General features: G+C 64.9%; 2 protein-coding genes across 4 annotated transcripts; both read right to left on the reverse strand.

The window, feature by feature from the left end:
- Positions 1 to 702: 702 nt before the first annotated feature.
- Positions 703 to 3,082, reverse strand: NTN3 (netrin 3). Its single transcript, XM_042922839.1, has 6 exons — positions 2,155 to 3,082; positions 1,895 to 2,083; positions 1,655 to 1,804; positions 1,459 to 1,509; positions 1,252 to 1,326; positions 703 to 1,043 (listed from the first exon to the last, which is right to left on the reverse strand). The coding sequence occupies exons 1-6, from the start codon at positions 3,080 to 3,082 to the stop codon at positions 703 to 705; spliced, it is 1,734 nt and encodes a 577-aa protein (XP_042778773.1).
- A 6,308-nt stretch (positions 3,083 to 9,390) lies between these two features.
- TEDC2 (tubulin epsilon and delta complex 2) lies at positions 9,391 to 13,512 on the reverse strand. Of its 3 annotated transcripts, none has more exons than XM_042921658.1 (10): positions 13,429 to 13,512; positions 13,240 to 13,338; positions 13,001 to 13,071; positions 12,492 to 12,897; positions 12,037 to 12,090; positions 11,324 to 11,417; positions 11,033 to 11,144; positions 10,843 to 10,944; positions 10,202 to 10,392; positions 9,391 to 9,944 (listed from the first exon to the last, which is right to left on the reverse strand). In XM_042921658.1, the coding sequence occupies exons 1-10, from the start codon at positions 13,452 to 13,454 to the stop codon at positions 9,807 to 9,809; spliced, it is 1,293 nt and encodes a 430-aa protein (XP_042777592.1). In that variant the 5' UTR covers positions 13,455 to 13,512; the 3' UTR covers positions 9,391 to 9,806. The 3 variants fall into 3 exon arrangements, with proteins under 3 accessions (XP_042777592.1, XP_042777591.1, XP_042777590.1); XM_042921657.1 differs by having other exon boundaries at positions 10,202 to 10,389; positions 12,037 to 12,198; XM_042921656.1 differs by having other exon boundaries at positions 12,037 to 12,198.

Consider the following 13,512-nt stretch of genomic DNA (forward strand, 5'->3'; position numbering starts at 1 on the left):
AGGAGTCACAGCGCCCTCTGCGGGTCCTGGCAGGGGGCGGGGGAGCCAGTGTCACCGAGCCCCATGGGGGTCCACAGGCGTCTGTGATGGCCACAGTGCCTCCTGGGGAGTCAGACCACTCCCTGAAGATCAGAGTCCGTGGGGGTTGGAGCCACCGCGGCCCTGGGGGTGTTCTCAGACCTTAGATGGGTCCTGGCATCACAAAGGGGTTCATATCTGTTGGGAGAGGGTCACAGTGCTTTTTAGGAAGGTGAAAATGCTCTCTGAGGGATCACGACATCACAGGTGTGGGGGGGGGTAGGCTGGGGGTCACAGCGTCCCTTAGAGTGTTCTCGGAGCCTCGAAATGTTGTTCGGCCCCACAGGGGGTTCACAGCCTCTTGGACCATCACAGGGCCCGTAGGAGGGGGAAGATAATGCGAGGATGGCGGGCAAGGAGTCCGTTGGGATGACAACTGCCCAGTGGATCCCTGAAGCAGCTCTTTGGGGCTATCACATCCCTGTGTGTCGGCGCGGGGTGTCCCTACATCGGTCACACCCCTCTTAGGCATGGGCGCGTGGCATCTAGGGAGTCGCTGGGCAGGGTCGGGGCGAGGGCCCAGATGGCGACGCGCGCGACGCCAGCAAAGACTCCTCTGCAGGCAGATGCACCGGACGAACGTGCGCCTCAACGTGGAAGCAGCGCCGCGCCCGCGCTGCGGGCTCAGGCCGTCCCGCAGCGCCCCCGCCGCTCGCGCCGCTGCAGTCTCCGCAGGCGCCTCGTCCACGCATCGCGCCAGGGCAGCACGAGGCTCCCGCGGGCAGCGCTGAGCCCGGGCCCCCGGCCCCCGACCGCGGTCCCCGGCCCGCCCCCCAGCAGCAGGTAGCGGCGGCCGGGCAGCAGGCGCGGGCAGCCGCAGGCCGCGTCCCGCGCCGGCACCCACAGCGCGCTGCTCCCTCGCCTCGCGCGCTCCTCGCCGCTCCGGAACACTGCAAGCACGGCCACCGGGAAGCGCGTCCACGAGCCGCGCGCCTCGCCGCGCGCGCCCACCGCCACCTGCACCGCTGAGGGGGGCGGGGGGAGGGCGAGATGGGGCGGGGTCAGGCGGGGCGGAGCCGGGAGGGGGCGGGCCGCGCGGAGGAGCTCTGGGCGCCCGCGGTGTGGGGAGGGGGGCACAGAGAGGGGACCGGGGGGTGACAGGGCGGGGCCGGCGACAGTGGGAGGCCCAGGGAGGGTCAAGGGACGGTGAGAAGGTGACGGCAGGAGGCCTACCGTAGTCTTTCCTGCAGAACTTCTTCAAGCTGATGCGGTAGCTGCCGCGGGCTGGTTTGCAGTGCACGTCGCAGTCTGGAGGGGGTGTGGAGGCTGGCACAGATCCCTCCCTTCTTACCCCGCCCTTTCCTCCTCCCCCTCCTTGAACCCCAAGCCCCCTTCCCCCACAGTCATGCCAATCTGGGCCCCTGTTCTGTGTCCACTCACCCTGGGGTTCCACAGAGCTGCTCTCCTCAGTGGGTCCAGGGACAGGCGTCTCTGCGGACAGGGTGAGAGAGCCGCCTGCATTTGAGGGGGAGGATTCGTAGGGCTCTGGGGGCAAGCGGGGAGCAGCGGGGAGGGGGGGTGTGGAGAACTGGTGTGTTTTCGGCTGAGGTGGCGGAAGCAGGGCAGGGTCACTCACTAACGCAGGGTGCCACGGGAGAGCGGCTCTGCTGGAAGCCGGGGGCGCAGCGATTGCAGGTGAGGCCCGTGACACCATCCTTGCAGGGACACTGGCCTGTGGTCTGGTTGCAGGTTTTGCCAGCAGCACCAACAGGGTGACAGTCACATGCTGAGGACAGAGATGGGACAGTCAGAAGCCCATCTGGGGAGGTGGGAACCCAGAGGGTGAGGACGTGCAGGCAGCCGGCGGCAGGCTCACCCCTGCAAGCGCGGCGGTCACTCAGGGCGCGGCCAGGGTCTCGATAGAAGCCCTCCCGGCAGTAGTGGCAGTGGCGGCCGGCCGTGTTGTGCCGGCAGTTGAGGCAGACCCCGCCACTGCGGCGGCCGGATAGTCGGTACAGCTCCATGTTGAAGCGGCAGCGGCGCGCGTGGCCATTGCAGGAGCAAGCTGCAGGAAGGGATGGGTCAGGGGCAGGCTGGCCCAGTCCAGGGTCCCCAGGCCGCCCTCCAAGGCCTCACCAAGGCAGGCGTGGGCTTCCCGGGCCGTGGCCCGCTGCCACGGCCTGTCGCAGTAGAAGGGCTTGCAGCGGCCGCAGTCGGGGCCCTCGGTGCCATGCTGGCAGTCGCAGATTAGGTGGCCCTGGGTGTCCAGCAGGCACCTTGAGGCATGCCCATTGCACTTGCAGCGCCCGCCCACCTGGAGCTCCGTCGCCGAGTAAGAGTAAGGGACCATGGCCACGGAGTCCCTGGTGTCCCCCAGCAAGGCAGGCCTTGTGAGCACTATTCGAATGTCTGTGGCAGTCACCCAGTCTTGGAGCACTGGGCTGCTGTCCAGATCCAGGCCTGGTGGGCTTCCGTCCTGCACGCTGAAGGCCAGAAGGCCACCACCATCGGGCTGGGCCTGGGGCTCCGGGAAGCACAGAGCTTCGGGCCCTGGGCCTGGTGGGCCATCGGCAGGGACAGGCAGGCGGCCATAGTCCAGGCCACAGCGGGAGGAGAAGAAACCCAGTGGGGCCCAGCTGCGGCCATGGTCCTGTGACTTGAGCAGGGCCACCGAGGCGGGGGGCGCAGAGCAGAAGCGCAAGCTCACGAACACCAGCTCAAAAGCCTTGCCCAGGGGCACTGTGAGGGTCACGTTGAAGGGCGCCTGCGTCAGTGAGTCCGAACGCCAGCACACAGGGCTTGTGGTGCTCCCTGCGGAGGTCAGGAGGGCGGCAGGGTGTGCCCGCCTCGGGTCGGAGGCATCACAGGCCCGCGTGGCCGGCCGCCCACACGTGCTGGACGCCAGTACCTCGCGGCCCAAGGCGGCGTTCACCAGGCCCGGCACGCAGCCGCGGGGCGCGCCCCCCTCGTCATGGCAGGGGTCGGCGGGCGCCGGCGGCCCCAGGCTCAGCGCGGTCGAAAGCGTGCCCGCGGTCAGCAGCAGCCCCCAGGGCCAGCCGGGCATGGCCGGAGTCGCGGTAGATCCGCCGGCCCGCCGGGCCCCACGCTGCTGCCCTCGGGGTGGGGGTGGGGGGCGGAGAGCGAGCCCGGGTCCGAGGCTCTGCCCGCTGGCCCGCAATGCCAAGCAATCCCGGGCGGCCCCAGCCGAGGCCCAGAGGTGGGAGCAGCCGCGGGCACGCCCCGGGCCAGGCGCAACAGCGGGGATGCTGGCGCGTCCTCCCGCTGGGCCTGGAGCGATGACAGGAGTCGCCCCCGCTCCCGGCGCCTCCGCCCGCGGAGGCCCCACCCGTCGCCCGCCGTTGCACTCACCCACAGAGGGCCGGGTCGAGCAGGTCTCCCGGCCTCCCAGGAAGGGCCGAGGGCGGGCGGGGCCTGGGGCGCCCCGGCCGCCGCCTCCTCCCGGCTGTAGCGACGACGGGCGAGCTGTGCCAGGAGGGGGTGGGGGGCGCAGTAGGCGCAAGCCCGGGCCCGGCCGGGGGCGGGGCTGCTCGGGCCGGGAAGGAGGGAGGAGAGGGGAGGGGGCCTCGTCGGCAGAGCCGGAATCAGAAGCAGATTCAGACACTGGCGGGGCCAGCGGGGGAGGGGGCTGGGAGGCCCGCGAGCCGGGGGAGGGGCCGGGGAGCCAGGAATGCGGCTGGCGGGAGGGGTCTGGAGGGGGCGGCTCAGCCACGCAGCCCGTGGGGGACCACCCAGCAGGGTCCCCGGCCTGCATCCAGGCCCCGACTGCTCCTGGGGCTGTGCCACGTGCTGGGCGGGGGTCTGGCCGCCTCCTCCCTCAGGCCCATCTGGCAGACAGGGCTCTGGATCTGAAGGCTGGTGCCCCGATGCTCCCCTGGGTCCCTACAGGCAACACTCAGCGCTGGGGGAGCCAAGCAGAACTGGTGGTTATGGGATGTCCCCAAGGCAGTGGTGTGCACGAGCAGAAAAAAACCGCACCTTTGGGACCACGTCTGATTTTGAATCCAAGCTGCTCCGACTTCTAGTCCTGTGGTTCAGGTTCCTTAACCTGAGACTGAGTTTTTTCACTGGACAGATGCCTGTGACTCAACTTTGCTGAGCCATTGGGGAGGTTTGATGAGCTACCTAGGTGTTGGACGCAGCCAGGGCCTCTACAGACTGGAGTCTCTCCTGCTTTATGTTCAGGAAGGATGCATCCTCCCCGTCTGAGCTGAGCTTACCTAAGTGATGAAATTGGCATACCCCCTCCACCCCCAACCCCCAGATCAGGCCAAACTCTTGTCCCAAAGCATCTCTGGGTCTCTGTCTGATTGCCTCGCCATGATGGGTCCAGCCCCCAGAGCTGGCAGGGAGAAAGTGGAGCCGTGTGTGGGGGCCGGGGAGCCCACTAGGTAATAGGGTTCCTTGGGGTTCAGGGGCTTGGTCAGCAGTTGAGGATCCCTGTGCAGGGTAGGGAGTGGAGTCTGGTCCATGGGGAGGGCTTGGTCACAGACGGCTCAGCGTCAGAACCCCTGAGCCTGGCCCACTTCCCAGCAGGTCTGGGTAGAGAACCTGAAGTGGGAGCCCAGCTGGGCAGCCTGGTCACCAGGTGGGGAAAGGGCAGCTGCAGCTGACAGTGACCCAACCAAGAGAGACCAGGGATTCCTCTGGATAGAGACCACTTCCCCTGTTAGGTCTTTGATGGACAGGGCCAAGCATCCCAGGAAGGGGCAGCTGCGTGCACGGGGGCCAGGGAACACAGGGACATGTGTGACCTGAGAGAAAGTCTGAGTCCTGAAGGTTCAGATGGCAGGCTCACCTCTGGCCAGGCCCTGCAGCTGGCGGAGGACGAGGACGCCATGCAGATGTGTCTGTGTGTGCAGAGCCACACTTGCAGCCAGGCCAGAGAGACTGCGAGCACCCACAAGGAGAGGGTAGGGGGAAGCAGAACCTTCGTGTTCTTCGGGAGGGGAGGGACAGGAGGACGCTGGGACCACCCCTGGGAAACCAAAGGAGAAGAGGAGGGAGCAGCATGAAGACAGGGTGATGGGGCACCTGAAGTGACAGGCACCCTCCAGCACAAATGCAGGGGGGGGGGGGTTGGTGGAGGGGCTGATGAGATCACAGGAGACTTGGGAAGGATTGAGCCAGAGGGGCTGCTGGCTTCTCTCCCTTCACCTTTGGCAGCAGCAGGGAGTCTGCAGGTCCCCTCTGCCCCACAGAACAGGTGCCACAGTACCTCACCTCAACTTCCCGATAAAAAAACACGCCCCTCAACAACAGATAGGTGCGCGAATGAGGGAGCTGACAGCACATCCTGCTCCAGAATGAGTGACATTTGGAATTGGCACCTTCCCAACCACCCCCTTCAACATCCCTTCTGGTCATCAGCGTCCAACTCAGCCTGGGATGAGCAGAGCCCTGGCAAGAGAGTAGAGGCTGCAATAGAACCTTCTGGGTGACTAGCTGGCCACGGTGGGGAGTCGTGCCCAGGCCCAACATGCAGGTTCCACAGAGCCTGAGACAAGCTTCCAGGGAGCCCCTGGCTGAGTGCGCTTCAAGACTCCTGGCAGGAGGGAAGAAAGGAAATCAGGGAGCAGGCTCCCCTCCAGCTCCGGGCCAGCCTGTGCAGGCTTTGTCTGCAGCCCAGCTTCCTCCTGAGTCGGGCGAGGGGCTGCAGAACATCTGGTGGTTTCTGGTGTGGGTGGAAAGAGGCCCCCAGGGCTCAGCCTGCTGCCAGTGTTCATCCCTGTTAGCAAGCTGCGAGTTGCGGGCCCAGAGGGCGGCGGTACCACCAGCTCCCCAGGGAGGAGGCTGCAGGCAGCCCCACATCTTCCCTGCAATGACCCGCCCGCCGCCCCCCCCCCCCCCCCCCCCCCCCCCCCCCCCCCCCCCGCCTGCACAAATTCTCTTCTGGCCCCTAGGATGGCCCTGGCAGATGGCCTGATGAGAGTTAAGCCCAGCCCCCAGTGCAGGCTCATGGCTCCGGAAGGCTGGCTGACCTGTCCCCAGCCTGTCACACCTTCTCAGCCGGTCCTGCCCCATTCTGGCACCTTAGAAGCAGCTCCACCTCCCTGCGCCCCCCCCCCCCCCCCCGCATCTTCTCAGGCCACTACAGTCCTCCCATCCCCACCGCACGGTCCCCCCCCGCCCCCCGTCGGAGTGACAGCTGCTGGCTTTGGGGCAGGCGGGGAACCCATCCAGGGGAGAAGGGGCCCAGGGGGCCAGACGTCCCAGGCCTCAGGGGGCTGGGGTCTTTCCCTTAAAAGGCCAACTGATCTAACACTCCCGGCCTAGCCCAGGACCTACTGTCCCCTCCAGACCTTTGCAAGCCACAACTCGTTCACACATGCCACAAACATTTATTGAGCGTCTATTATGGCGAGAGGGGCTTCCAACCCAGCAGTGAGGACAGACAGCAGGGGGAGGGGCGTACGGCACGCTGCGCCTCGACCGGGAGCGCGGCCCCCGCCAAGTCCGTGGCCTTCTTGCACCCTGCATCCCCGGCAGGGCCCCCGTGCCACGCAGGCTCTCTCTGTGGTCGCCACCCGCTCTGCACGCCAAGCAGAACCCTGAAAAGCAACATTGGGAGGAGGGGGGAGAGGCGAGAGGGGAGAGCACAGGGAAATGTCTCGTAGCCCGCACGCCCTTGGCCTCCTAAGGGCTCGGGAAGAAACGGTCGAAGGAGGGGGCCTCCGCGACCCGCCACCCGCGCGCTGCGCTGCGCGCGCCCAGCCGTGGCGAGGTCCGGAGGGAGGAGGCGCCCGGCTCGCGGTGACTTCGCTGGGGAGGGGGCCGCCCGCGCGGGCTCAGGACGTCCCCGGCTCCCGCTGCCCCGCGCGCCCGGCCCGCCGCCGCCGCCGCGCGTGCCAGCACAGGAAGGCGGCGGCCAGGAGCCCGAGGCCCGCGCCCAGCGCGGCCAGCGCCACGCCCTGCTCCGGGTCCAGGCGAGGTCCGCGCAGCGAGAAGGTGATGGCTGTGGCAGCGGCGCCGGTCACCAGGGCCACGACGCCGAACGGCAGGACGCAGCGCGGCCAGGAGCCCCCCACGCCGCCGGTGGCCAAAAGCAGCGCTCGCAGGGCCCCGGGGGGTTCGGGGGACGCGAGGGGCTCGGCAGGGGCCGCCGGTGGGGGCTCGGGTGCGCTCATGCCGCCGACGCGGGGGCCGCGCTCAGGGTGGGTGTGGGAGCCCGCGCAGACCCCACTCCCGTCCTCGACCGCCACGTCAGTGCGGATTGGCCCGGGATGCGGTGACGCCACCGGGACGCCGAGGAGAGGAGTTCGCTGCCGCCTCCTGGCTTGGCGTTGAATCTGGGTGGGCGGGTGCAATCTAGAGGGGGCGCCTACCCAGACCTTTGCTCTCATCCTTCCAGACGCTACGGGGGGGTCACCTCCCTGCCCAGGTGCGGGCAGGGCAGCCCTCCACAAAGACATCACCAGGACTGGTCCTGATAGGTGGGTCGAGTCCACAACCTTTGGGCACCCATCTGGGCCTGGCCAGGGATCAAGGTGGACTGCACCCCTGCCCTCATGGGGCAAAGGTCCAGTAGGGAAGGTGCACAATAAACCCAGTGAACTGGTGGATTAAATAATTTTGGTGGAGGCCACTGGTTATGGAAACTGATTTTCGGGTGGCCAGTGACAGGGTGGTGGTGGGACTCACCCTGGATAGGAAGGGTTCCTCAAGATCAGAGTAACTGGGCATGAGCTCTGGAGACAGTGATGACAGTGGTCAGGAGAGGGGGGTGGCTGTCCCCAGGCTCCCTATCTCTTGGCTTCCCTTCTCTGTTCCTGCCCTGGGCAGTGGACATTGCTATTCCAGTCCCTAGAGGCCCCTCAGTACAATGAGGAGTGGTTTAGGTTTCCTACATTGGTCTATCATCTGGTTCCCAGCAGGCCACAAAACCTGGCATTCCATGTTCAAGGTTTCTGGCCTGTGGGACTGTGGGGGCTTTTATAAGAAGGACTTCCTGCTGCGGCCCAGAGCTATCTCGAGGCTGCTTCAACATCACTCGGTCCTTCCCCCATACCTACTACCCCTCATCGGCTCTCAGGAAACCGGGGCATCTCCAGGGGTTTCCTGGGTCTGGATCCCCCTGGGGCAGAGGCTGGTTTTATTCCCTAATTGCTCATCGCTGTCCACACAAAGGGCCAATACCCCAGCTCTGAGGATTGTGCTCTGCATAGGTGATCAGTAATGGCTTTTGTTTAATATAATGCTTATTTTTGAGAGACAGAGAAGATGAGCGGGGGAGGTGCAGAGAGGGGGACAGAGGCTCTGAAGCCAGCTCCATGCTGACAGCAGAGAGCCGGATACTGGCCTTGAACTCACAAACGATGAGATCGTGACCTGAACCAAAGTCAGATGCTCAACCGACTGACCCACCCAGGCGCCCCTCAGTAAAGGCTTAAAGAACACCAGACTCCCAGGCCTCACCAGGGCCCAGCACTGTGTAATCTGTCCTCACCCCCGACACAGTGGTAATAACCACTGCTGTGGGTGCGCGGGTTCCTTGGGAGCATCTGGGGGTCACCTGCAACTGGCCCCCACGTGCAGAGGGCAGGGAGAGACTGAAGGAGGAGGCAGGCCACTCCAGCCGGGCAGGTGGCGGGGTCAACAAGCAGACGGGCCTTACCTACAAGACGTGTCCTGGGCTGCGGCACCCGCCCACCAGAGCTTAAAGGCTGATGTCGCGGAGGCCCTCAGCGGGCTCAGCCGTGTACCCCGTGCAGGTGTTTAAAGTATCACGTCACTACCTCAAGGCTGTGTCCTCGGAGCAGCCCCTGGGAGTGACGAGGCAAGTGGAACCCACATTCCGAGGACAGGGGAGGGGGCGAGGAGCCTCCCGCCGCCCAGATCCAGCTCACGGGTCAACGGGTGGTCACGTCTCTTCAATTACCTCTCCCAACGACTAACCCCAGAATGACAGTGAGGACAACGCTGGGCCCTTGAGAATCTTGCTAAAAGTCCCACAGCAGCAATTAAGAGTAAGCCCAACCCTGTGACTGGTTTAAACCCGGAGATCGTGACCTTGACCTATAAGTTGTTTTTTGTTCCACAAAGCAAGGATTCCTTCAGCAGGGGAGGCAGGGGGGAGAGTGCCCACGCTGGCCACAGCAACAGCTGTGGGGTTGGTGAGCACAGATGCCACGCGGTGCCCACCCACTCTGATATAGGCTTGTGGCTTTTGTGTTTTCCCAAGAGCCCAGTACAGTCTAGGGGATTGGAGGGAGGGGTTTCAGGTGTGCTGGGGCCAATGCTGGCAGAAGTCCCCAGTCCTGCTCGCCTTCAGTGGCCTTTCCCTCCCTTCGGTACGTGTTCTCAGTGAATACACCTGATGCGCCTCGGTGAGCAAAAACACACATCAAGTCCCATCGTAGCGTGATTTCAATATACGTACTTGCCAAAGTAGTGTTAATGTCACACAAGCGGCTTATAGATCTAAAGCGAGAAGAAAGAGAAGTACCACAAAAAGCCCCAGAAAGGCCTCCGGTCTCAGCCTGGGGAAGGCGAAGCCGAGCGGAGGTCTGACTACTCGCTTTAGCTGCTGTGAGAAGGGCCCTGGGTTCCTCGGGAAGAGCCAGGGGACTGTCCTCAACCCACCTGGGAGAGCTGGTTCCCCAGGGTGGGTCCACCATCTCTGCATCGGAAATCCTCTCAGTCCCTGTTAACTAGTGGGGGGCAGGGAGTGCTCTCCCAAGAGTCTCAGTGTCCGAACAAGGTCACCCTCATGCCAGGGTCCCGAGGCCTGGGAACGGGGCTCGGGGGTGGCAGCCGGCCACGGGAAAGGTTCAGTCGGCAGGTTCATCTCGAAGGACGGTGAGGAAGCGCTCCCCTCCCTCGCAAAGCAGGCTGTGCACAGCTCGGCAAAGCGCCAGCCAGTGTGGCCCCTGTGTGCCCACCAGGGGGAGGAGTTCCGCCATCAGGACCTGAGGGGTAACGAAGAGTTAAGATCTCAGGAGGGCCCTGTCCCTGTCTGGGGAGGGCTCACAGAAGGCCCGCCCGCCCGTGAGGCAGTTCCAGGGGGGCTTCAGGCATGTGTTCCAGCCCCTCCCACCTTCTAAAGCTCTGCCCCTGGGCCAATGCTGTGTCAGCAGGCACACAAGCCCAGAAGCCCCATCTTCAGATGGACCCAAGCCCACGGCTCCCCCATCGCCCAGTCTCCATGCCCCTACTCCGGAAGTACCTTTTCCAGGTGGATCTGCTGGTCTAGCATGGCCAACCGCAGCCTCAGGGCCTCTAGAGTCTGCAACTCCTGGGTGCTGGAGTAGAGAAGAAGCTGGGGGCTCCAGAGAGGGTCTGTTCCTCCTCCGCAGGGCAGTGAGGCTCCGGGGCGTCTCCCCACAGGCCACGGCCCCAGCTGCTGTCCCCCCACTGCTGTGAAGGCAGGGGAAGGTGGACTCATGGGGTGGCAGCCAGGGACCTCCTCCCCATCTGCCTCTGGGGGGCAGTGCAAAGTCAAAGGTTTGCCTCCTAGACGAAGCCTCGTTATCCGTGAAAAACCATCTCCAGTGACACGAAGCAAGCCAGGGGCCGGTATGTCTCTGCTTCTCACACGCCACCCTCAGTGACTAGGAAAATAAGCCGACTGTTCGCAGAGCCAGGGCCCATCAGGGGAGGGGCGGGGGGGGGGGCAGTTCTGGCTGGTCCCGTGGGACAGTTCAGTGGGGGGGGGGGGGGGGGGGGGGGGCTCCAGAAAGGACCTGCCCTGAGTGTCCTTGCTCCTGAGCAGCTGTTAACGCTGCCTTTTGGCTCCAGGACTTCGACCACTGACAAGACTTCAGCACATACCGAGGGGTGTGTGTGTCGGTGGGGAGGGGGTCTCACCTGCACGCAGCTCCTGCAGCCTGTGGAGACACTGCTCCGTGATGGCCTGCAGCCCCTCCAGGGTAAGCAGGCAGCGGTACTCCTGCATGCAGTCAGCAGGGTCTATGCAAAAGTCAAGGGAGAGCATAGGTCAGGTCCACGACAGTCCCAAGCCCTCCCCGGCCCAAGACACGCAGCAGGGCCCACTGACCTGCCGAGAGCACTTCCTCCATTCGCCGTCTCAGCAGCAAACAGGCCGTCCGCAGGAGCCCCACCTCGGCCTCCACCGCTGCAGCACTGAGCCCAGAGCCGGGCCCGCCGGACTGGACACGGGTCAGGGAAACTGCTCTGTGGCCAGGTTCCCCCCTCCCCCTCCCACCGAGGACAGGGCCCCAGAATGGCTCTGGCCCTTCTTGGAGTGGCTCCTGAAACTCACCAGGCTCAGAGCCAGGACCACCCCCCACCCCCACCGTGGAGGGTCCCACAAGCCCGGCAAGAATACAGTCATCTGCATTTTCTGGAGGAACTGGGTTTTAGCGGTGGCAGCGGCATCCATGGAGTCACTGGTCTGTGCAGAGCTGAGCTGGGCCCACAGGCTGGGACGGACACACAGGCACCCGGGAACCAGAGAGGGACGCAGTTATGCCATCCAGCTGGGCCTCAGGAGGCAGGGAAGGGCCAGGGAGGGGCCCCAGTTAGGGGTGTCTGGCTCTGCTGAAAGCCAGGAGGGACCTCCGGAGGCCTTAGAAAACTGAGAGGACACTGTCCACGAAGAGACGACAGAGCCAACGTACTCTCGGAAATACCCAGAGACAGTTGAAGGAGAAAGGGGAGAGAGGCTGGCAGCGACTGGTACCGGAGCCTCCCTGGGACAATGGTAAAGAACTCCGGGTGCAGGCACAGCACACACTTGAAAGGCACTGTCATGTTTAACCCCCACAACACCTCTCTGAAGCTGATACCATCATTCTCTGCTCCACAGAGAAGACAAATGGGGACCCGGGGTCTCTTAGCTTCAAAGCCTGCAGAGTCTAAGGTCATGAGGGCAGTCCTAGCTGATCTCGGAAAGTGTCCCACCCAGCCAACAAAGCAGAGGGGCCTGCTGGAAAAGTCTTACCGAGAAGGCCCTGCGCTGCAGGGAAGCCTCGGCCTCCCCGCTGTCCACACTTCCCTGGTCTCCCCTACCAGCCCCACCCAGCTGACGCTCAGCCTTACCGGGAGTTCCGGGAAGCCGCTTTCCTGTAGGCCATGGGTAGCCGCAGCAGGATCCTGTCAGGGAAGCCAGTGCTCAGAGAAGCCGCGCTCTGGGGGCTGCCCCCCTCAAGCCCTGAACAGGGCTTCCAGAGTGGCTGTGGGAGCCAGCAGTCCACGTCTGCCCTGGCAGAGAGAAGAGAGGGAACCAGGAGCAGAGCCCGGGCTCTCCAGAGCCCATTTGGAACCCCTGGGCTATATGGATGAGAGAACAGGTTACTGGACAGGCCCTAGTGATGTTGCATTCTGCCAGCTTTGGGGCATGGGTCTCATGGGATGGCACCCTGGAGGCTCCCCTGGCCCGCATCGGGCTCAATGCCCTGTCCTCCCTGTCACCCCACATCCCAGACTCCTGCTGCCGGCAAGGGTCTGATCTAGAAGAGACAACAGTTCCTCCGGGAAGAGTCTGGGAAACCTACCCCTTCTCCTTCAGTGTGAAAGCTTCTGGGGCTTGAAGAGCAGCCGATGGGGGTATCTGTTGGTCCCTGGGGCCTGGTCCAGGCTTGGTGGCTCGGGATCCTCTCCCCATACGGGTGTGATCCCCCACTGACAGGAGCCTGGACTCAGGGAGGCCCCTAGCAGGCACCACAGTCTGCTGGATGCCCCTGGGGGGTTTTGTCTCTGAGACTCGACAGCTAGCCTGGCCAGAGGGCCGGGACGGGGCAGAGGCTGTGGTGGCAGAAGTGGCAGCGGACCCAGACTTCAGGCTGAGGGCCTTGTGTCTTTCTCCAGTCTTAGAGATGCCTTTTCTCACCCGTACAGCCTTCTCCAGTGCCTGGGTCAGAAGCTCCAGCTCCTTGAGGTCTTGAGAGCTGGGTGTGGATTCTGCAAAAACCAAAGACCCATGCGTGCAGTGGTCACTCACCACTGCTTGTCCGGAAAACAGAGCAGGAGTGGCACCAGGAGAAGGTGGGTGCTGGAAGTTTACCCGGAGACGGGGCCTCTCCACTGGTTTCTGGCGCTGGGGTTGGCTGCGGAGCCGGGGTCTCGGCTGGTTCCCTGCGAAGTTTCACAGTACAGTCATGGCACGGCCAACAGGCAGGGTTCAGGCGCAAGGGACCCCAAAGGGGCCGCCTGGCTTTGCGGCGGTCCCCCAGTCCGGGGGCTCCGAGAGGGGTTCCCAGGACCCGAGGGAGGCCTGGCCGGGCGGTCTCGGGGTCCGCGTACCAGGTCCGCAGCAGCCGGCGGGAGACGCGCAGGCTCCGCTCCAGCTGCCTCTGTCGCTCAGCGCAGGCGTCCAGGGCGTCCCGCAGCTCGGCCACCAGCCTGGGAGGGGCGCACCGGCGGCTCAGCACCCCGGCGGGCCTCGCGCCGCGCCCCCTCCCGCCCCGCTCCCTCCCTGCGCGCGGGTCTCACCGGCGCGAGCAGTCCGCGGGCAGCATGAAGGCGACAGCGGCTCCTCCGGATTTGCCGCCTCCGGGAAGTCCGGGCCTTTCCGGG

The sequence above is a fragment of the Panthera leo genome, chromosome E3 (genome assembly GCF_018350215.1).
Source record: "Panthera leo isolate Ple1 chromosome E3, P.leo_Ple1_pat1.1, whole genome shotgun sequence".
Classification (NCBI taxonomy): Eukaryota; Metazoa; Chordata; class Mammalia; order Carnivora; family Felidae; genus Panthera; species Panthera leo.